General features: G+C 38.4%; 1 protein-coding gene across 2 annotated transcripts in view; it reads right to left on the bottom strand.

Annotated features, from left to right (window-relative positions):
- Positions 1-283: 283 nt before the first annotated feature.
- Positions 284-24,472, bottom strand: part of pdzrn4 (PDZ domain containing ring finger 4) — a 68,413-nt gene continuing 44,224 nt past the window's right edge. For both annotated transcript variants that reach the window (XM_048156821.1, XM_048156820.1), the window contains exons 2-8: positions 10,341-10,588; positions 9,340-9,442; positions 6,719-6,817; positions 5,248-5,310; positions 3,085-3,186; positions 2,798-2,890; positions 284-2,712 (exon numbers count right to left, since the gene is read on the bottom strand). In XM_048156821.1, the coding sequence (XP_048012778.1) occupies positions 1,114-2,712; positions 2,798-2,890; positions 3,085-3,186; positions 5,248-5,310; positions 6,719-6,817; positions 9,340-9,442; positions 10,341-10,537 (2,256 nt within the window). In that variant the 5' untranslated portion in view covers positions 10,538-10,588 and the 3' untranslated portion in view covers positions 284-1,113. The remainder of the gene's footprint in view (positions 2,713-2,797; positions 2,891-3,084; positions 3,187-5,247; positions 5,311-6,718; positions 6,818-9,339; positions 9,443-10,340; positions 10,589-24,472) is intronic.

Here is a 24,472-nt window from a genome sequence, read left to right as displayed (position 1 = left end):
TTAATGCTACTGTCTGACAGGATGTCAGTTTAACAACGACAGGTGTGGTATTTGGGTGAGATGCGAATCGACAAATGTCAATGTTGTCTGACTCTAATGATATAGGCCACAGTTTATCTCAGAAATGCGGTTCTTGATCTTGAGCTTAATTAGTTCAAGCCGTCAATCAAGAAAACGAATCAATCAAAGCCGTAAGCTACAAATATCTTTGTATGCTGAACAAAACTATAAAATCGGGAAACCATCATTTGAGAAGAAAGGATAACAAAACTGGTAATGTTTATTAACTTATATAACAATAATTTATTATCCTTTTTTACCCCATGTAGCACACCTAGAACACGCTACAAAGATGTCTTACACATCAAAAAGAGACTAAAAACATGACAGCAAGATTAATTAGAGTGTCTCTTCACAAACTGTGGTAGAAAAATGAGCCTCCATACAAGGCACAATGAGTAACTCCATGTTTAGCGCTTGACTGAGATACAGACTGGGTCATTTGGCATTATAAAGATGGAATCAGATAACTTATTAGACTCAAAAATATAAATAATGTTCATACAGAGCAGTACAAAAACTGTACGTATTGTATACAATACCATTAAAATGGTAACATCGTGTGGTATGTCAAATGACTCTTGTAAACCCATTAAGCTGCAATGAAGACCTTTACCCATGAAGATCTCGATAAGAACAGTTACAGATATTTACATTTCAGATTTAAAAGATGTAATGGCAGCAAAAGCCAATATTCAAGTACTGTATTTTATATCGCATGAAAACTTGCCGTTTATAAAATACAAATGCATGGAAAGAAACACTACATTAAATGACAATGTAGTGTGTAAAATCCTATTAAAACAGTTTTTTATACATTCTAGTATGAAAACACAGCGAGGTCTGTAACGGTAGTGTAAAGGTGTCAGTATATCAAAAGAGTTTTTGAACATTCACATTTCTTGAAGTCTTGAGTTTAGTTGAAATGAGTTTTCACAAAGTATTACTCGGTTTCACAAAACATGAAAAATATCTGCATCTTCACCTTTAAAAAATGGCCACTTGGAATGAGGCAAGTACATAAACCGAGATCGCCTGGGGTTGCGTTCTTCACTAAACTGTGGTGACTGAAAGGAAGGCATTGTGAACTTTGGTGCCCTCAGGTGCTCTTGCTCCATGGCTCATGAGCTCTTGAATGGTCATCCAGTTGTCCAGGATCTTCTTGTTTCGTTTCTTCAGCATCTTCTTATGGCTGAGCTCCAGGATGCTGACTTCCCCACTTGCCGTCCCCATGGTCTCCCTGAGGCACTCAAGCCGGCTCCTCTGCATGAACTCCCTCCTGCGTCGCTGTTCTCTTGCTCGTGCTAGCTGCTGTTTTCGTTCTTCTTTACTCCAGTACCGCCCCATCTTCAGCTCGCTGACTGCATCATCATCTGTAGTCATCCCACCGCTGCGTTCCTCTCGGATCCGTAAGGCTCTTTCGCGTAGGATACGGTCTCGTGCGGGCCGACGTGCCACATACCTGGTTCCGTCTGCTCGCACTTTAACTTTCCATTCAATTCGGCCAGGTTGTGAGGGTCCAGGCCGTCCACGGAGGCTGAGGAGGCTAAGCTGGCTCTGGGAATATTCCAGAGAGGAAGAGGAATGTTGTTGTAGGAGCTGTAGGTAACTCTGGTAATGGCGTGTGCTGGGAGGCTGGGTTGTTGTGGTGTTGCTGTGATAGGGCGAATGGTAGTGCCGAGCGGTTGCAACCCTATTCCGGTTTCTTTCTTTCTCACAGCGCTCGTCATCAGCAGGAAGCGCTGGGTCTGACTCCGAGGGGTTACTGGGGCTTTGTTCCAAGCTGCTGGAAAAGGCCTGGCTGGGTCCTTGTGAACCGGGACTGGTGATGGGGGTCTGTAAGGGTGGAGTGGAGCTGGTGTATGTATGGGCACGACTGCAAGTAGGGCTACTTTGGCTGGGTAAAGACAAGATGGGACTATTGTAGGGACTCTGCAGGTGTTGGGTACTCCGCAGATTCCTCTGATTGGTCAGGTGGACTCGACGCTGTAGCGAGTGGTCGGGTGATCCTTCTGTTCCCAACGGAGTTGAGCGGGAACTTTCGGCTGTATTGTAGGCACTAGAGCTGTCTTTATCTCTGAGCTTCTCACTTTGTAGTCTCTCAGGATGCTCATTAATATCCGCAAGCTTGCCACGACGCAGTCGACTTTCCTTATCCGTTCGGGGTGAGTCATGCTTACTCCTGCGCAACTGGTGGGCTTGCATGATGCTCTGGCACTCAAGTTCAATGCTGCGCAGCTCTTCGTTAAGCATGTGCAGCTCCCGTGCCACTCCACTTCCACCCTGCTCAGTCAGGCTGCACTCGATAGTACTACTTCGCCTGTAGACCAACCCGCATTCTCCACCATTGCGTATCTGGCACTTTAGCTCCAGGAGTTGCTGGAAATGGTCACATTCCACCCCATTCTCACTCAACCTGCCCTCCTGACCCTTCTCCTGCCTGGCTAAGTTAACGGTGTCCATAGGAACCAAATGCGAGCCTGCTTCCCACCTGTCTCGAAGTTGTTTTTGAGTCTGTGTTTGGGGATGAGAGAGCAATTCATATTCAGAACTCTCCTCAAAGCTGCATTTCACACCACTGTCCTTCTCTAGTATGGAAGAGGAACATGTTGCTGTATCTGTACTTGCGGAGGCTTCCTCGTGTCTTTTTGACTGCAAAACATTAACAGATACAACCCCTTAATGCCTTTCAGAACATAAAGACTAAGGAACTTTTGTCATATATGGTCACACTTACTCGCTTTGCTTCCCTTTTCTGTTCTTCTAAAATCTCCATCTTCAACTCCTCTAGGAAATCATGATGGTCCTCATCGAGCCAGCTTCCATCCATCTAAGAGAGAAAAGCCCAATAGGATTCACCAGTTCTGGACTATCAGCCAATCAGAATTTTACTGATATAATTTTCACATGGCTTTAGAGAACATGGCATTTGGTGATTGGCTCAAAATAAATACATAAAGCCACACAAATAAAACTGTGGCATTAATGTGGGATAAGATTGGCAACTATGTTTACTAGTCTCACCTGTCCTTCAGGTCTGGTGACGAGTAACACTATGGATCTGGAATTTTCATTTGAGAGGAGAGCAACAGCCTCATCCCTGTTCTGTACGTCATGACCATTTATCTGGAAGAAACATGGACACAGTGACAATTACATATACAAAAAGATAATGACAGAGTGTCAGGATTTCCATACAGGAAGCACACTTCAGTGACAGAAGTACAGCAAAATTGCATTTCCTCATACACACCAAAAAAACTAGGCCCCCCTCGTGAGATAACAACCTTCAGTCAATTATGCATTTACTGGAGGAGAGACTTTGAATCGATTACTAAGACTGCCGACTGGGCTGCAGGAGCCAAAGCATTTATAAAAAGCGTTGTGACTGTACACGCCCAGACACACAATTAAGCAGCCTCTGACAGGTGCCGTTCATCTTTTCTTCTATAGAGTAATGGCACTGTCAAAAGAAGATAATAGGGGTGGAGAGAGTGAGACAGACATGCACTGAACCACTGTATTCATCTCCCTCAATGTTACATCCACAGATGCCTTGCGTCCTTTGTATCTTGCTCTTTCTTTATTTTCTTTTGCTCATAAATTCTCCAAACCTTTCACCCTACTGTCTCTGCTGAATGTCACACCAACTTGGTCTACATTCTGCAAAAGCAGATCCATTTAAGATTGCTATTTAAGTGCAATTTATCATGATGATCCAGTTTATTTACTAGTGGCTGACTTTGTTTTTTTAAGATTTGTATACCCACACACACATACAAATATCTACAGTGGGAAGTCTCAGACCACTAGTGAAAATCCATTGTAGATTATTTTAGATTTTATATAGTCATTATATACAAGTAAGTAAAGAAAAAAACAATGAAATATAGCTGCAAGCAGCAATTAACGGGGTTCAAGGATTTTAAGGCCTTTAAGCACATGCGTAAAAAGATTTTTTGTTTTATTTAGCAAGCCTGTAACCATCTCGAACATACATGGAAAAGACCATTTACAGCCAATACAGGCAATTTACAATAGGAAATATATGATTTTTAAAGCTTTTTAACAGTTATCAAGGTTGAGCCAAAAACCTAGGACTAGTTCGGCAAAGTTGTTTTTTGAAATAATCTCCAATAGTTAACGAACGATTCAGTGGACAGCGGTGGTCCTACAGGCAAAGTTGCTCAGAATGAGTTCTACCATGTGGTACAAATGTCATGGGCGTGCAAGAAAAACTGGCGATACACAATACTTTACGCACGAGAAAAACGTGAAGGCGTGCCCCGGTGGCCTATTTCTTTCGAATTTCTCAAAGGCATCTCGGGCTGGGAGTCAAACAGGCCCAGCGACTTTACATTCCAATCGGCCTCTATTAACCTTGTCTGATAGCTGCTCAAATTTCAGTGGCCGATGGTGTACATGTTTTTTGAGATGTATCAATGTCCTCAAAGACAGTCGTGGCCCCTCGGACGAAGACACTGCATGCCAATTTTCAAGTCAATCGGACCAACGGTGAAGTAGTTATAGCCATTTTCATGTTTTTTTTTCCTGTTATAGCACCACCAGGTGGCCAGTTGCCGCTTCCTTTTTCTCTGAACCACAGAATGATCTGTGTACTGAGTTTGGTGAAAATATCTCAGTCCGTTCACGAGTTTTAGTAAAGGGGCTCCACCCACTGCAAACATTTTTAAGGACCGTGAATCGGAATTTCAACTTTTTTTTGATAACTATTGACTCCAGAGAATCTTGCTGCACTGGTTTGATTCCGATCGGGTCAAAAACCGATTTCAAAAAATCCAAAATACCCGAAAATTCTAGGCCTAACAGTTTAGGAGTTATGAGCCATTTCGTACTTTTGAATGCTGCAGCGCCCCCGTTAGGCCGATCGGGGGAAAGCCTTGGTGACGTTGTAGACGGTGTGAATACTACCAGCCCTCAAAGTTTCTACGACTTACGATTTGGTCTGCCCGATCACTTTTAGGGGAGAATGCTGATCCTTGGAAAATTTAACAATTACAATAGGGTTTCAGCGCTACATGCATAAACCCCTAATTCAATGAGTTTCTAGACTTTTGGACCCACTATATCTATCAAATAAATAATCAAAATCTTTATCTAGATTTATAGGATGGTTGTAAGCGTGAATGAGCCTGTGTATGTTTTTTGTGATTAAATGTGTCCCACCTGTAAAATTCGGTCTCCCTCTCTGATGCGTCCATCCCTTGCAGCTATGCTGTTGAGCTCGACCTATCAACAGTACAAAAAACATGGCATCAATATGTAAATTGTCATAATTCATCTCAACACACCAGCAATAATTCCATGACTTATCACAAAAAGAATTCATTATTGTAACAGATTAATTTGCATATCTGTTCTATAATGAGAAAAATCCATTCCTTTCAGACAATTTACAAAAGAATGCAATATAACGTAATATAATATAGAAGGATTGGAAGTGAATACTGCACTGCGAATATATAAAGCATGTGGGAATATTTTTGTTTTTCCCCATCAAAATAATACATATTTAGCATTTTACAAGATTGCTGATTAACACAACCATATTTTTTATGAATTATAAGAATCTGATTTTCTCCCTCTAAAATGAATGGTCTCTCATATCAGAGACATCCTGATAGAGGAAGGAGGCTGAAAACATCATTGTCGTACACAGACAAGCATTATACGCATAAATGCATTTTTAATGACTAATATTAGCATAACTTACTTCCACAGACATGTATTAATAGAACATTTCTGTAGGTTGTTTATGAAACATTTTCTGGAGATGATGAAAAGGAGAAGCAGTTCCCTTCTGTTTGATGTCAGGTGCTCCACATTTACATATCTCTGAGCGAGAAATGGTGTAAGAACAGGCAATATCTGTACAATAAGTAGAATTCTCCCTGTTGAAACGCAGTCCCTGTTTTCAGCCTTTGTTTTCCTTTGGTGTGTCAAGGAGGTGAGAGTGAAAAAAAAGTGCCATTTTACACTCCACAGGAGACAGGAGGGGTGCCATTCCTTGCTAATTAAAATCAGCAATTAAAACAACTGTCTGTATGCAAAATAATTTTCCAAACTTGACTTGCTCTCTTCATGCTTGGCTCAGTCCTGGTAGACTTTCGTCTGCCATTTGAACTTTGGAAAACAGGGAAATTTTCCATATTAAACACTTTTAAATTCAGTGAAGGAATACAGTGATGTGGAACAATGAGAATGGATCAAACTGAGCTTTTATCTTTTAATTACTTTTCACACTATTTAAATTGATGTTAAAAAAGGGTTTGGTCTGATTAATTTGATTGCCTGCCTCAAATTTGATGCTCAGTGCCACATCTTACAGGTGACTTCAACGTGTGCTAATGAATTAAACACAGATCACCACATTAACATAATAACATTTGTTCTAAAAGCATTATTCAGTTCATTTTCAGTAGATCTTTGTCTGTTAAATTGAACTGCTGCATTAAAAACCACAAAATTGAGTCTGAAACTATAAAGTCACCTTTTTTCCCCTTTTCAACACTTGGTCTGTGAAAGGAGATGATTAACCTTCAGAAAATGTTGAACTTCGATAACAAGAACTATTTTACTGTCCATCTATCTCCAGTTAAAATAAAAATAAATAAATAAAAATAAAATAAGTACACACCTGACCAACAAAAATGGCCATATCTTCTTCGTCATCAGTGCGATAACAGAGAGTCAGGCCCAGTTTTTCCTGGCTGTTCATTCGACAGAGCTCAACCTCCTGTAACACACACACAGAGATATATATTAAAATGCAGGAGTAGTTTACCATTTTCCTTCCTATTTAAGGGCCAGAAAGAGGAAAATACATGCAGTATGAATAGAAACACGAGCAACTATGAGCTGAACTATAATCAAAGCTCAGACTATTCCCTTTATGCTGATTTACCAGGCAGATATTTTCTTATGAAAGCAACTAAAATTGCTCAGCTCAGTACATTTCTCTACAGTTCGGTTTATTTAAAAAAAGCCACCTCTGATAGCTTCTAAACTCCAGCACTAATAGCATTGTTTTAGAGTAGTAAAGTCATCTTAAATGTTTGGCTTTACATTAAAATGAAACAACGACCAGTTCCTGAAAGATGAGGCCACCCTGAAATATGATATAATCAAGCAGGCAGAGGGGGTTATATGTCAAGACTGAAGCCTGGTGCAAGTGACAGGGCTGCATTTGAGAGACATTCATCTGTCAAAGGAGAGCAGTTAGCCACAGCTCGACATACCACTGACACCAGTCTCAGTTCAGTCAAGCAGAACGACTCATTTATCGGTTGACGCTCCTGACCGAGCACTAGCATCATACATCAAGCTCTCCACCCTCCACATTAACCAGATTTACCACTCCATCTATATTAGGTTTTCCCTTTTCTTCCACGAACACATACACCGAACTGTCAAGTGCTCTTATTTGGCAAATAATTTCTAAAAATGCGATGCCAACATGTTCACGGCAACGCCTGTGGTGTGATATAAACAGGCTAACTCTTTCTCGTATTTCAGCTGAATCTGGGTTACTGTCAGTCTGTACAATGGATGCAATTCATCACCAGCAGCTTTATTACGGCTTCATATTGATCTGCTCCATAAGCTCAGCGATACTTCATATTTTCTGCAAGTCTATTGTTCAGACCACATGCTCATCAAAGAGGATCAACCGACCTGCCGAGCAAAATGATCCACACAATCTCCCCTAAACTACTGCGACGAGCGACGAAACTGGAAAATCAGAGAGATAATTTTACAGATCATAGTATTAATCTAGGATTTGTTCAGTATTCAGAGAGCTAAAGTGGTTCTGTGGTTTTCTTCTTGGCCTGATATGAAAAATTTGCTAGTGATTGACAGAAGTTATCTTAAAAGGGCTCATCCAGGCATGAATCAATGCAGGACCCATACAGGAAATTTATCACAGCTTATACATACTTCTGCACTTCTGCAATTTTACAAGAAGGAAACTGCCATTAATTCACTTACAGAAAAAATATATATATATATATGATATCCCAAAATCTCACTCTTTTTAAAGAAACATGTGGTAACAAGCTGATTTTATACCTTCAAACAATCCTAATAATAATGATTCATTAACACGCATGCATTTGTTTTCCAAAATGAGCAAGAGACCCAGTAGGAAAGAACATTAATGTCACTAAAATAAAACTAATTACACCTCAGTGGAGTCTAATCTGCCCTTGTTTATTAGTCCAAGGAAAAATGGCATTGTTTGAAAGCTCTCAGCTGTAACATGCTACTTTAACTCATTAATAGTGAAGGAAAATGGCTTTTTGAAACTCTAATTTTTTAAGTTTCACAATTAAATGAACTCAATACCTCATTTGACCATATAACTCATTCTGTTAACATTTAATTCAATTATTTATAAAAAAAAGGTAACACTTTACAATATAGTTTCAATTGTTAAAGTACATTAGTTAACATGAACTGACATATACATACAGCATTTATTAATCTTAGTTAATCTCAACATTTACTAATACATTTTAAAGGGTTAGTTCACCCAAAAATGAAACTTATGTCATGTATTACTCTCCCTCATGAAGCTTCAAAGCTTTACGAATCTTTTGTTTTGAATCAGTGGTTCGGATCGCGTATCAAACTGCCAAAGACGTGAACTATTGAAATTCCGAAACACTTATGATGTAACGAAGCCTCGTTTAATGAAATCATGTGATTTTGGCGCTCCGAACCACTGATTTGAAACAAAGGATTCGTAAAGCTTCGAAGCTTCATGACGCAGTGTTTTGAAATTGCCCATCACTATATATTGCTGAATAAAGTCGTTATTTTGTTTTTTCTTGGCCTCACTGAGTCATCGGATTTTATCAAAAATATCTTAATTTGTGTTCTGAAGATGAACAAAGGTCTTACGGGTGTGGAACGACATGAGGGTGAATAATTAATGACTGAATTTTCTTTTTTTTTGGTGAACTAACCCTTTAAGATCAGAAGTTGTATCTGTAAACATTAGTTAATTCAGTGTAAACTAACAAGAACATGCACATTTTTATTAACTAACATAAAAAAGGTTCTTTTTAATTTTTTGCATTGTATCAACATGCATGAGCAATAATGTAGTGATGTATTTAATCATGCCATCAGAGTCCCTTGCATTTGAGATGCATGTAAAGTCAGGTTTGTTTGACCGTTTGTTATCCGGTCACCCGAGATGGATGTCCAGGTGTATATGTCACTATTCAAAGAAAGCATTTTTCTTTTACTTACCTCACACTCGAATTCAACTGCCCTGTCCACCTCTGCCTGAGTGCTGGCCACATATTCTGGACAATCAAAATATTCATGCTCCATAGTCTGAATGGAATGACAACTAGAGAAAGAAAGAACAAGAGAAATGAACTTTATGCTCTAGGCTATAGCTTTATGCCTGCAATTTTGCAGAACTACAGACTGACCTTGAAGCCATGCATTACACTTCTAAGAAGATAACAGAATTTGTTTGTAGTCAGGGGAAGCATGTAATTACAAACAATACTCATTAATCTGTTAACACATCATGCTGGGGTACAATTGCAAATGCACTGTTCCAAGAACCTAAGCAATCTGTGCAAAGCGCATACGCACACACACAAATGAGCTGAATCTTTGATTTTGCTGAGTTGTAGCCAGACAAACAGATTAGCATAAAGCACATGCACATAAGGAGCCAAATAATCAGATGTGGCCTATCATCCCCAGTCACAAGTTTTATTGGACAAACTCAAGCAATTGAAAAGCTGTAAAGGGCATTAAACACCAAGAGAAACCTCTGTACCAGCATGTTTGATATTTTAGCACTCCATTAGGTTTTAATCACCCTGTATACTACTCATTACAGGAAATGGATAAGGGAAGCCACTACAATAATTACACATCGGCCCTGGCGTGACTTTTATGACAGAAGAGAGGGATATTTCATGGGGGGAAGGGGCTTATGGCTGTTGCCTGGTGATGAAGAAATTCTTGATAATAACTGGTGCTTATGTTAGTATGCATTGTCTGCTGGTTAAGAAAGCATAACTGGTTTAGGCAGCATTTGTCAAAACAAGTTACAAACAAATAATAATAATAGAAATATATACTGTATATAATAACTCTGAAATAAAAATTTAATATACAAATTATTTATTTATATATATTTTTTGTAGTAACGACATATATATAGGATTAGTTCTGAATCTAATTAAGCCTAAATGTAATTAACAGTTTTGGCAGCATACTGTATGTACCTGTCCGACAGCAGAAAGGGGCAGATGTCTGGCACAGGTGGGGTAGTGGGTCTCATCTTAGCCAGAGCCATGATGTGCTCAAAGGTGATGTCTGTCTGAGTGCATACATCCACCACACACACTTCCTGTAGGCTGTTCTGGTTCCGGGCAGAGGGTCCCCGCTTCAGCACCTGCACCACAATGGGTTCCTTCCGCATGGCCTCCACCGTTCCCTCATGTCCAGACTTGGAAAATTCACGCCCATTCACCTAAAGAGATGAGAAAACCACAAATTGCAATAGATTTATTAACGATTACAAATTATTATATAACCTTTTTTATTCTTTAAGTCATATAAGGTCAATGACGGGCACAGGTCATTTTTTGTCCAAAGGCCTTAATAATAAAAAACATATGATATGACATCCATATGACATCCAACATATGTAAGGTAGTACAACTTGTATTGAATGCAAAATGTTTTAATTATATTTTGCTACATATAAAGGTATTTTAAAGATTTTGAAGTGTCAAAAGGTCATTTGGTTTAACCGTTAAAAGGCCAATACAGCCACTTCATTTGTGATTAAAATATCTTAAAATGTAATAAATGTATATGTTTTTTATTCTGCCATGATTTTATAACATCATACATCAACATAGTGCAAAATGGTATTAAAATTATGTGTAGAAGTCATTGCTTTGTTATGAGAAAGAATGTCCAGAAAAATGAATTTCATTGATGTCATTCAGAGTAACCAATACCAAGGGACCATTTTGGATGAAGTTATGCGGTCAATATCATGTGACAGGATGTGACATCATTCAGACACCTGCAAAGGACCACATGGTCATGAAGCAAAGTAACTAACTCTCTCTTAAAGGTCCCGTTCTTCGTGATCCCATGTTTCAAACTTTAGTTAGTGTGTAATGTTGTTGTTAGAGTATAAATAAAATCTGTAAAATTTTAAAGCTCAAAGTTCAATGCCAAGTGAGATATTTTATTTAACAGAAGTCGCCTACATCGAACGGCCAGTTTGGACTACATCCCTCTACTTCCTTCTTTAATGACGTCACTAAAACAGTTTTTTGACTAACCTCCGCCCACAGGAATACACAAGAGTTGCGTTTGTAGAGTGTGTTTGTCGCCATGTCGTCGAAACGCTGTTATTTTCATCCCGCAGTCCAATCACCGGGTCTGATTCCGGCTCAAATTGATAGTTAAAGACATGTTTACAATAACACTTAGCGCGTGCATCTCCACGTTATGGTAAGAGGCGTGACCTTTCCGGGCAAGATGCGCTAAACTGCTGTCGAATCACAACACAGGAACCGCTGGCACAATCAGAACTCGTTTCGTATTTCTGAAGGAGGGACTTCATAGAACAAGGACGTCATCAGCCCGTTTTTATGACAGTGGAAACAGCGGTATACAGATAAGTAAATTATGTGAAAAATACTGTGTTTTTTTACACGCGAAACATGTACACATGTTATATTGCACACTATAAACACAATCAAAGCTTCAAAAAACCACGAAAAACGGGACCTTTAACTGAAAAAATTCATGTTTTCACTTGCTCATGTTCCGAAACATCAGGTCATGCGGTACAATCGTTATAAAACATGGAAAATGTTTAAAAACTTGTACTAAATGTAAAATGTTTGATTGTCCTTTTGCTAGATAGATATCAGCCTGTTAGCATTGTTTGAAAATATCGTCATTCAGTATAACCAAAAGTGTAACCAAAAATTTGGTTAAACCGAATGACTTTTTTGGTGACAAATTTTATCCATCTTGTAAAAAATGACAAAAGCAGTGATTATAAAAACCACATAATCTCATTGTTAACATTTTATAAAACTTCAAAATGAATTATATGTCCATTAGGTTTCTTACACTTTTAAAAACCTTATTGGTCAATGACCCATGAATGAATGATTTCAAGAGAGTTCCAGATTCCTAAATCAGAGCATGCTTGTGTAGCTCTGATATATGGATCTCATAAGTGACCAAACAGTCTTCGTAATCATAGTGACATCTGACATGTTGCACCTGACACCTGTCAAAGCCTCCCCATCAGAATTCACTCACCCGCATCAGCAGGTTCACTGCCAGACCAATTAAATGAGCTTGTTATAAGCTCAAACTACTCAGCCTTTCAACCATTTATTTAAGACAGAATCATACCCGAGGGAACACACAAACCCCTTTACCTTCATATTACAGGTTTGCAATATAAATGACAGGTCAATTCCCTACATACCGCTGCTGAAAATATTTTTGTGATTTGTCTTCAATGTGTAAACTTATTTTACTGGCCCACAAACACACAGAAACCCAACAAAAATCAATGAAAAGTGGACCAAAACCTTTATTTGGTCCACAAATAGCCTCAGTAGTGCAATGCAATGAGATTTGAACATACAGGCAAACTTACTTTGGACTCAGCTAATGTTGAAACAAACTAGGTCATATTGTCCACAGTGAGATTGCAAGGCTGGAGCTCCTTAAGTACCTTTACACACGATTTATTCTAAAGTGAGCAGTTTTCCTTCACCTATGTGGTTCCTGTAAGGCATAACAGGAAACCAGCCTACTTATACAGAACTTCTTTAAGATTCCTTATCCTTGTGAGAAATTGCTTGTAAGTGGGAACAACTAAGAGTGGCCTTTAGATCTTTTTCATCTCTTCTTTTGTTTTAGGGCAGTGCGTAGCATTTTGCGCCTCAGGCTGTCAGGTACAACCGCTGTTGAACGACCTCAACATTCAACACAACATGACAGGAACCTTTGCTCTCAGACATTCATCAAGTCATACTTGCATCTTGGACTGTTCCTTACAGGAAGACCGAAGAGCTAGTTGTGTCTCACCAGATGGGCCAATCAACAGGGAAAAGTATGAGATATGATCTTCAACGCTGAGAATGATACTTGTGTCTGGTTGAAGCTAGTTAAATTTATTTAGGCACAAAACAACTAAAAGGTAAAGGAAACCAAATCATTACACCCACAAAAGAATGGCACACCAAATGAGACACCAATACCAATGAGATTTCACTCTTAAAGATACAGCAATAATGAAGTCACTCAAATATCTGCATTGAATTACTGGACTTTAAACAAATTAAACTGAAAATAGGCATACATGCTTGGTTTACAAGGCTGGCTACTTCATTTTTTCACATAACATTTGTTACTTACTGTTTAAAATCAGGCATAGTCAATGAATAGTCACCGCCACAGAAACCGGCAATTGATTTCTATAGGTTTAGATCTTGTCTAAAAGATCAGCAGGTGAAGAAACTCTGAAGTTCATGTTGGTGAACGTTGAATTTAAAGGTCATTAACGCCAATGAAACATGGCCGTCGCACACCAACAAAGCTTCACCTACCCACCTCCACATTCCACCTCAATACATGACTCTGAAAAGGTCAGGTGCCAACTGGGTTTGATAACAAGGTCTGGAGCTGGAATGTACCGCAGTCACCTCAGACCCGTCATATTGATTTCAGACTTATAATACCGGCTCTGCCTCAAGAGGACCATGTATTACATCTGAATGCTGAAGTGGAGAGCAGAATCACAGCTAACATCAGTGGTGGAGACTATAATATGTGTGTGTATTGTCGGAGCTGTCATATTTGGGTCAGTTCTTGTCAGGTGACACATATCTACAGGCTTGTTTATTTTCTCCCAGCTGAATGATTTTGCACAGGTGAGATAAGCACAAAGAAGTGATAAGACTGCATGTGTGTGTGCGTGTGTGTATGTGTGTGTGTTTAAACACATGTGGCATGTGAGATAAGAATTGGATGAGAACCTCTTGGCCATACAACCAAATGCAACAGCTACTGGCACATGCACACACAAACAGCATTACGTCAACCCAAAAAGGGCCAATGGTTGTTTGGAAAGCTGACTGTGGTAACAAAGGACATAAATAACAATGAAAACCCAATGAGAAAAGCCAGACTACAGTCTTTTATATGGCACATTTGTAAGGGAGTCACACTTTGAGTTTCTCAACACTGTGAATCCAAAAGGAATAAAAGAGAGCATAACATAGTGAAATCCCACCCGGGAAGTGTCAAGCAATCAGAAGAGATTCTTCAGGGTATTATGTGCAAGAGAAAAAACAATATCTGACACACGCTCCCATTCAAAACCCCAAAAAGCATCTTATTTTCGTATTGAGCACATGGCGAGACACCCAGACACACATCTATTCACTGCAGGTGCTCAATGACAATGCCACATGGAAGTCTAATTGAAAAAGAAAGACTTTCTCATCATTAGAACTTATAATTTCAATAAAAAGAGTCTCTCTTTCTCTACACAGCTGCAGGAGTCTGTAAAACGCTTGTCGACAGCCATCATTTCACTTGCTAACTGCGGAAGAGAAACCACATAGACTCTGTCACACAGTCTGTTATTATTCTAATTCATTTTCTTCATTAGATTTACTCAGAGACTGATAACTAACTCACCATGTCGTTAACTATTCAGATATTCAAAAAGAGACTATTAACTATTTGCATATGCTATTTTCCATGTCGTCTCTGCGCTGATTAATCAATGTGGCAAGAAAATAATGAGAGACAATTAGTCCCCTAACGAAATGCATGACTGAGTGACAGATCAGTAGAGGGAAAAAAAAGTGCAAAGACTTTCTGTATAAGTGAAATTTGGTGTAAATTACTGTTGATGTGTGGAAGCAAAAATTGAGTTTTGTCTCATTACAAGTATAATCCAAGCATACTAAACAGCTTGTAAACAAACAAGCAAATTGAGCAGATCAGTCATGATAATAAATTGGGGTAATTATTTAAAATCAGTCTCTACGCCATGCACCCACATTATTCACCATTATGAATTATGTGAAAATTTGACAAACATTAACTCTTCCCCTGCCATTGACGGAATTTTTTGTCATTTATGAAACCATCGACAAAATATTCCCGCAATACATGTTTTCACTGTTTTACAGTAGAGAGCGCTATTACGCATCTTCTGAAAGAATACAGAATCTCTGGTTCAAAACACAGGTGAAGAAGAAGCAGAAACAAGTGACAGAAGCATTGCTTATGCATATGTACGGTAAAATAGCACGATTATCAAACATTAAACACTATTTAAATCAAAACTGCATAATGTTAAGGCAGGAACACCCTAAGCCGACGCCGACGAACTAGTGGCGACAAAAGCAGACTGCGGGGTTGGCTCACGTCGGCAGCGTCTGGGTCCAAAGTTGCCCAGACACACCAAACCTACGCTCGAGTAGCACGTCCGTTCTGCGCCTGCATAAGATGAAATGCCTTTCTGTACCAGCAGGTGGCAGTAGCTGAACAGCCAATGAGAATGATCAGATGGTCCGATGGACCGACGAGCTCCATGTCGAATCGGCCGAAAAAAAGCCAACGAGGACCAACGTCAGCCAACGGACTTAGAAAACTTAGTCGGCTGACGAACAAAAACTGCCCGACGGCCGACCGTCTGCTTGGTGTGTTCCTGCCTTTATAGAATGAAATGCCGTCCCAGGAAGAGCTTTAGGGGTGTTGATAGAATTGATCTACTCCATCTAGGTTTCAATCATCGTTCTGAATCCAATCCAGTCTTTGACAAAAACGCAATTTTCTCAGTTTTTTTTTTTTAATTTTCTTTTATTTATGAAACTTACCCAGTGTTGATAAAAAGGAATGCGTGAAGCTTTTCATGGAAACCTGTTTGAAAACAACCATTTTTGCTATTCTGTTTGGTGATGCTATTACAACAGAACACTTATACAAACTTCACCTTTCATTATTCTAAACCTAATACTATGTAAACAAGATATAACACCTAGAAATCCTTAAGCACCTGAAGCACAGCCCCTCCCCCATTTTGTCATTTTTTTAACAAACATCACATACGCACAGTATTCCCACATCAGTATCTGTGATTACACAGTATCACCATAGAGATTCAACCATCTCCGCTGCCATTGCTTATGCTTTTGTGTTAAATTAAAATTCCTCTTTAGGGACAAAGAATTACTCCTCAAAGAGGTTTTCGACATCAATATGCCACTGACTTATTCCGTGGGAATCATGCAGTGGGAGTTTGACTACACAACACAACGCTGACAGAGTTCACCCTGCAGGCAAATGTCTACGTTTCACAACATAATTAAATTCTCCATTAGCACCAACCTTGGGTTGATCTTCAGAGCAGAAAAAATGCCTCTCATTCTTCTCTATTTTCAGGTACAAAAATAAATAATGCATTTGAAATAACAGGCACATATATCACAGAGAGCTGTGTATGTGTAACTAATGAGTCCTTCAGCAGGACCCAGCCATGGATGACATGGGTTATGACAAACTGCGTCAACAAAACGCTTATTTAGCCTCAGTACATCGGTACAATAACCTGATGCAAGCGCTCCCCAAAAGCACGATCATACCGCATGCTGTCATTGAGTACATCATGTGTGCTGAATCTAGATGAAGGGAATTGTTTTTCCATTACTTGTCTACAGGAGTGTGAATAAACGAAATATTCTCAGATTGAGAACAGAGTTTTTTGACAGAGTTGTGTCTCTTTGTCCATATGTCGCCTGCCCTATTTCCAGGCCTTAAACCAAACGTGCCACAACATGTCCAGGCTTGTTGTTCTTCTATGGTCACTGTTGTTTTTAATCAGGGTTTCTTTGGCACTAGAAATTGGTTTCCCCAACACTCCTCAAACTGCCATTGGACATCTTTCTATGGCAGAAATAGTAATAGTACTACGCAAGTTTGTGGTTCCAAATTCAGCAAATGTTTTGATAGTATTTTAACACTGAAAAAAATGCACACTTTAGCTTTAAATCTACCAGCCTTCAAAATCACTGATCCTTATTGAAGCAAAAAAACTGGACCTGAATTTAGCTATTGGTTTTGCTATGCAGTCGAGTTCACTTCAAGGTTCACCAATAAATGTCATGGCAAAAGTGCTGTGGAACAAGCCAACATTAATCATAACCACCACCACGACAATAACACAAGGCTATGCAATACAACAGTACAAGTAAGGGAGACCTAAGGTTCAGGGCTAACCCTGCCTTTTTTGTACATGCTGACTCCCACTTGACCTAATGCTGAAAATTTTGATTGTTCCTGAAAGGCAATGAACCCAGTGTCTTGGCCTTAAAATGCCTGAGAAATCAGTCAAGCGAGCCAAGGAGAGTTATGGGTACTGCAGTCAGGCTGAGAGAGAGCAGGAGAGACAGATCTGAGGGTGATTTGTGGTTTCAGTGGGTATGCTTCATTATTTTATCTGATTTCACTAGCAGGAGTGTCCCACCATGCCTCACTAATGACTTTAATGAAGGACTCTCCTCTTGAGAAATACCAGCTCTGTTCCAATGCCTATATGAGCTACCTCACTACATAGGCAGCATTCTAACAAAGGCATGGAACCTCATAAGTGAATGTTTTGGAACGCTCTGAGCAACTCTACTTGCCAAACAAATGAACAAGCATTTGATTTCAATAGAGTTTCATGTTAGCTTGTTGAAAGAATTTTTAGTTCATTTCGGCATTGAAATTAATTTTTGATATTCCTCTAGCTTCATCCACAATCTTGATTTTCCTCACAATGCATTCTGTGGTAGCCTTAGTGGGATGAACACAAACTTGCAGTAGATTGCATATTTTTACATTTTTTATGTATTATAGTGCTGTCAAATCGATTAACCATGATTCATCGCATGTAACATAAAAGTTTGTGTATATACAGTGGGTACGGAAAGTATTCAGACCCCCTTAAATGTTTCAGTCTTTGTTATATTGCAGCCATTTGCTAAAATCATTTAAGTAAATTTTTTTTTCCTCATTAATGTACGCACAGCACCCCATATTGACAGAAAAACACAGAATTGTTGACATTTTTGCAGACTTATTAAAAAAGAAAAACTGAAATATCACATGGTCCTAAGTAATCAGACCCTTTGCTGTGACACTCATATATTTAACTCAGGTGCTGTCCATTTCTTCTGATCATCCTTGAGATGGTTCTACACCTTCATTTGAGTCCAGCTGTGTTTGATTATACTGATTGGACTTGATTAGGAAAGCCACACACCTGTCTATATAAGACCTTACAGCTCACAGTGCATGTCAGAGCAAATGAGAATCATGAGGTCAAAGGAACTGCCTGAAGAGCTCAGAGACAGAATTGTGGCAAGGCACAGATCTGGCCAAGGTTACAAAAAAAAATTCTGCTGCACTTAATTAATAAAATTTATAAATTAAATAAATTATTTATAGATAAAAATATATATACATTTTTCATTCATAAAAAGCACAAAAAGCTCATTCATAAAAAGCTCAAATTAATGCTTCACATAGTAGAATATAAACCATTTTAGAGCAGGTTTTAGAGCTAAATAAATAAGATGCAATTCCCAACATGGCTATACTAATATTATGTACAACAAGTGCTGCTTAAGATTTTTCTCAAATACCACTGTTACACTAATGATACACTATCTACCCTGATTCCATTCTTCCGCCTACCTGTCTTACCAACTGCCTTCACGAAATAAAAGTTTGGTTTTCTGCCAACTTTCTCAAACTGAAAAAGTTGAAGTACTGAAGTACTCCTTTTTGGCACTAATTATATTCTCTCTAGGTCCTGCAGTTTTTATTTATCCATTGACAGTTTTTCCATTTTCCCTTCCCTCCAGGTAAGGAACTTGGGGGTCATCTTTGACAGCACCCTTTCATTTGAAGCTCACATTAATAATATAACCAGGTCTTCTTATTTTCATCTCTGTAATATTGCTCATCTCTGTCCATTTCTCACTCCACATATTTCTGATGTCACATTGACTACTGTAATTCTCTTTTAATTGGTTTACCACACAAATCTCTTCATAAACTCTAACTGATACAGAATTATGCTGCTCGTATCATAACCCAGACTCCATGTGTACAACATATTTCCCCATCACTTCAATAGCTACGCACTAGTTGCACAATGTCCTTTGAGTGAAAACTGTAGTACTAGTGTTCTAGTAAAGACAAACAGTCTAAAGTAATGCCTTATCTTCCACTGTGAACTCATATGTCTCCCTCTCAGACTGACTGTGGTGGTGAATCTAGAAGTGGTCTGTCCAGTGCCAGAGGCTTATTGTCTGTTACTTCCTCCTACACACATTACACACAGATTAACCTTACATCTGCCATCATTACAGGCAGGAACACCACAAACAATAGTCATATGAATAGACAAACACACACATGCACTATGTTCCAGGCAATATTTCTAAATTAAATCAAGGGAGGGATACAGTAACTGCTTTCTAATCTGATGTATGCAAGTTCAAGAGGAGGTCAGAGCCTTTACCACAGCAAGCATTCGACAATGCATAAAGTTTATTTCTGAATTCTTAAGTTAATATAACCTGAGTGTGACCTCCTGTTAATGTAGTTTTCCCCCATAAAAGCACAAAAAATTGTTGTTGCACACTTCCATGCCAATTCAAACACATCTCTACACAAAAACATACTAATCAAAGTCCCTCCATCCGCATGAATCTTTTGTCCTGCATCCCACGTTTGTGGATCCAAAGCCTGATGAATGCGTCTGGCAGTTGTGCGTGGGTTGGCATGGGTCGTCATGCTCTGCGTGTAGTTAATGCACCACTACAGGTGTGGCACATGGCGGCCGCCACCACACGGCCAAAACCGACATCTGCTCCCTATCAAATCTTAAGCCCAATATTAAGATTAATCCAATAACCAGCCGCACAAACGTAGCATTAAATGTGAAAACCTGCACCTTATGAGTAAAACCGGGTACATTGTGCGAGTAGTTTAATGTGTGAACGACAGATTTAAATCAAATTATGTCAACCTTTTAATGAGCTACCAGCCATGTGATTTTTTTTCTCTCCATTAATATGTGCGTAATTCCTGGCTCTTTCTGTTACACGCCAATTAGCATTATTCATCATGTGTGGAGTTGGATTCCACTCTTAAGGAAGGCGGATGGGAAAAAATAATGCACGCCTTCACACCTGAACAGTCTTCAAGAACACATCAGATGTGTGTGAATGGACATCCAAACATGCACGCTTGCTTAAAGATTGTCTTTGACTCACACAGCCACATAATGCACAAAACACTGGGATGTTTTGTGGTGTAATTTAGCTCCATTCAGCCTGTCGGCAGTCAGTCAGCTCCTGCTTTCACAGTTGCTCAACGGATGACTTGAAGTATGAATTGGGAGTAATTGCCTAATCAGAATATGGAAGAATTTGAATGAGTAGATAAAAAGACAGAACAATATTTTTCTTAGGATAGTGCAAGGATAAGGGTGACACTTTTGACGCCATTCAATACTTATCAATGTAGATTTATATTATATTATATTATATTATATTATATTATATTATATTATATTATATTATATTATTTGTTGAATAGTCACACTTTTGACTCCAGTCAATATTTCTTAATGTACATTTGTGTTGTCAATTTATTAGATTTATGGTAACACTTTATTTTACAGTGTCATTGTTACAAACGTTACATGTAGTTACTATAGTAATAACAGTAAAATATGCATAGTTACATGCAACTAATCCTAAACCAAACCAAATCCTAATCGTACCCCTACAGTACAAGTAGTTAATTAATATTCCTCAGTACTTAAATGTATAATTACACTGTAACAAAGACACCTTAAAATAAAGTGTAACCAGATTTATTCTAAATAAATGCAGCAAAAACAACCATTTTATTTGAAATAAATAAATAAATAAATGTTTGACTCCATTTAATAATATAATATAATATAATATAATATAATATAATATAATTAATATAATATAATATAATATAATATAATATAATATAATATAATATAATATAATATAATATAATATAATATAATATAATATAATATAATATAAAATTAATGTGGGATATTCTCACTTTTATATTCATTATAAACAAACAAACAAATAAATAAATGTAACCATGGGCTACAATGACAGTCATAATGGTCAATTTTGTGAAATTGAGATTTATACATCATCTGAAAGCTGAATATAAGCTTTTCATTTATGTATGGTTTGATAGGATATGACAATATTTGGCCGAGATACAACTATTTGGAAATCTGGAATCTGAGGGTGCAAAAAAAATCTAAATATTGAGAAAATCGCCTTTAAAGTTGTCCAAATGAAGTCCTTAGCAATGCATATCCACTCACAAAAATAAATTTTTTATATATTTATGGTAGGAAATTTACAAAATATCTTCATGGAACATGATCTTTACTTAAAATCCTAATGATTTTTGGCATAGAAGAAAAATCGATAATTTTGACCCATACAATGTATTGTTGGCTATTGCTACAAATATACCCGTGTGACTTATGACTGGTTTTGTGGTACAGGGTCATAAATAGCTTTTTAAACATTTATGGATTTTTAAGTAAATTATTCTCATTTAAGAGAGTTTTGAACAAGATTTTGAAATCAACACGCTAAACAATAATATTTCAATAAACTTCTAACCTTAAAATCCTTAATATACAGCCCTTGTGACTATTAGCCCCGATATATTTCATATTCTTTAATAGGCCAATGCTACATATGAAAGCACACAATAGGACACAAAAATGCTCATTTCCCAGAAAGGATCTCCTGTAAGACTTGAACCCTATTGATGTTTCAGAGAGCAGATCTGGTTACTGAGCGGAGACACCACGGTGTGCCCCACAGATGGGCCGCTTGATACTTAATACGCAAACGGACGGCGCTAGAGACCTCAGAGAGCTGCTAATGACTTTTCAAGCATGCAAGAAATCCAACTCAAGTTTGATAGTGTCACAGTATCGAATGAACATACAGAATCTGTCCAAGATGTGCAAGTTTGGACTCATTGACTGAAAGTGACAAGCAATGACAAGGGGGATCAAGCGAGGACATATGAGATCTACACAATTTACACAATTACAGACTTTTTTCCAGTCGAACACACTACAACCAAACACAGATATTAATGATTGGGTGGGATTTTAAGAAAATAAACAAATCTCAACCTCTCAGACATGCAAGTTTGCAGTTAAAGAAACCCCTGACTACAAGTTTAACGCTTTCACTCATAAGGAATGTGTGACTGATATCAGCTTATCATTGTTGTTGAATAAAGGATGTCATTGTGTGCTGGTGTCAGACTCAGAGGAAATGACCCGGGCCAGTTTGTGTCTCACACTGACAGACTGTTCCTCACACAGGGGGCCGGGGCCAGCCAAGAGGAACAGACAGGAGCAGTGACCTCCCTGTTTGTGTGTGTGCGTGTGTGAGACGGATGAGAGGTGAAATGCGTCCGATCCTGTCTGCTATTGCCAGATGTAAGACAGCATGTCTGCAATGACACAAGGTCTCTCTCCATACTTCATCTCCATATAACAGTCCATTCAAGTGTACAAACAGTGTGAAGTTGACTCTGATAAACATTGCAATTTCAGTATCCCATAACTCCTCAGCCTTCTGCTCACTGTTTTCTGTCAGAAAATATCTCACCTTTGGAAGAACAAAAGAAGAGACAGAAAGTGAGGTGGGGGAGGGGTATCATCCATCGTTTCGTGTGCCGTACAGACACAAAAAGCCACTGAGATCTATTTCTGTGCCTTAACCTTGCACACACAGACGCTTCATTAGCCTATTCGATCCCTACCAAGTAATTGCGCTACTGGGCTGAGCTGCAATGCTTACAGATTTTTAATTTTAATATTGCACATCACACATAACCCATAAATTAACTGAATTTGACTGAAGAGCCCTTGAACTGTAATTCTTCACAATACACTGGCAGCTGCACAATGCACAAGGTATTTCCTCCCTGGGTCCTCGGCCAGATGGGATATTAGGAATTGTCATCTAGACTTATGTACCTGCTAATTGTGTGTTAATTACAAATGGATCAATTCGCAATCCTCCAGTGCACTATAAACCTGCTATAGAGACCCAATCAGTGGTGAACAAATCAAAACAAAACAACCTAATTTACAGTCGATGTGAATTGCCATTTGAAGCCCATTTTAATAGCCTGATGTATTTCAGATTGAACTACACTATTATGAATGGGACAAAACATTGCTGGTTGATTTTATCCATAGGAAATCAATTGGATAATGTTATCTACCTTTTAATTTGGCACTAAAAACTAAAACAATGCTACAAGTGAATTTAAGCATCACAACATTATAATGTACAGTGTGGGAAAAAAATAGATAATTCAGTTTGTGTTACGCTGAAGATTATTAACACACTGTAAAACTGAACAGTGAAATTAATTAAATGAAATGAGTTTGTTTAACTCAAATAATAATGAAAGTTCATTGTACTTAATAGAAAAAAAGTTGCATGAACTTAAAATTTCATTGTAGTAAGCTGAACTTAATATGATTGAGTTGTTGCAGATTTCTAATTCCCAGAATCCTTGTGTCAGACTGTATAAATAAATGTTGAAATTAAGTGTTATTTTGTGTGTTTTTGCACAAGATTAACATAGGGAGACCAAGCGGCAACCTCCCCCAGTTTCTCGTGAAGCCAATACGGAAGTAACTTAAACTGCGATTCATCGACTGGCCGCTAGGGACAGGCTGCAAAAGGGAGCAGAATCTCATTGACCATCATGTTAAAATAGCCAAGTTTACAGCAGAAAAAAACATGTTTACACTCTGGTTCACATTGTGTTTTGATCTATACTGCTAATTTTGTCCTTCATGACAACTCTGAGGGGGGTGAATTTTTTTATAACTCATCCGTTTAAATTATATTAAGCCTTAAAGTTCTGCATAATTAAGGGCGTGGTCACTTGAGTGACAGGTGGATTGGCACTGCTGTCTGTGAGCCGTCATGTTACCTCAGCTAATTCCAGACGCTGAATTTGGCATCTCAGCCGTATTTGTGCCTTTTTTCTGGATTATTTTATACAATATATGGCTTGCTGCATACTCGAGACAGATGTCAGTCTGTGTACATGTGCTCGCATGCAGAACACACGTTGTTGGATCGTCGTGGCATTGGCTAAAAGTTTTGTTCCTGAGATTTACTACAATGACAATACCAGGAGGATATACAACTCCGACAGCACTGCTTGGATATAA

The sequence above is a fragment of the Megalobrama amblycephala genome, linkage group LG14 (genome assembly GCF_018812025.1).
Source record: "Megalobrama amblycephala isolate DHTTF-2021 linkage group LG14, ASM1881202v1, whole genome shotgun sequence".
NCBI lineage: Eukaryota > Metazoa > Chordata > Actinopteri > Cypriniformes > Xenocyprididae > Megalobrama > Megalobrama amblycephala.
This window is presented reverse-complemented; position numbering and strand designations above follow the sequence as displayed.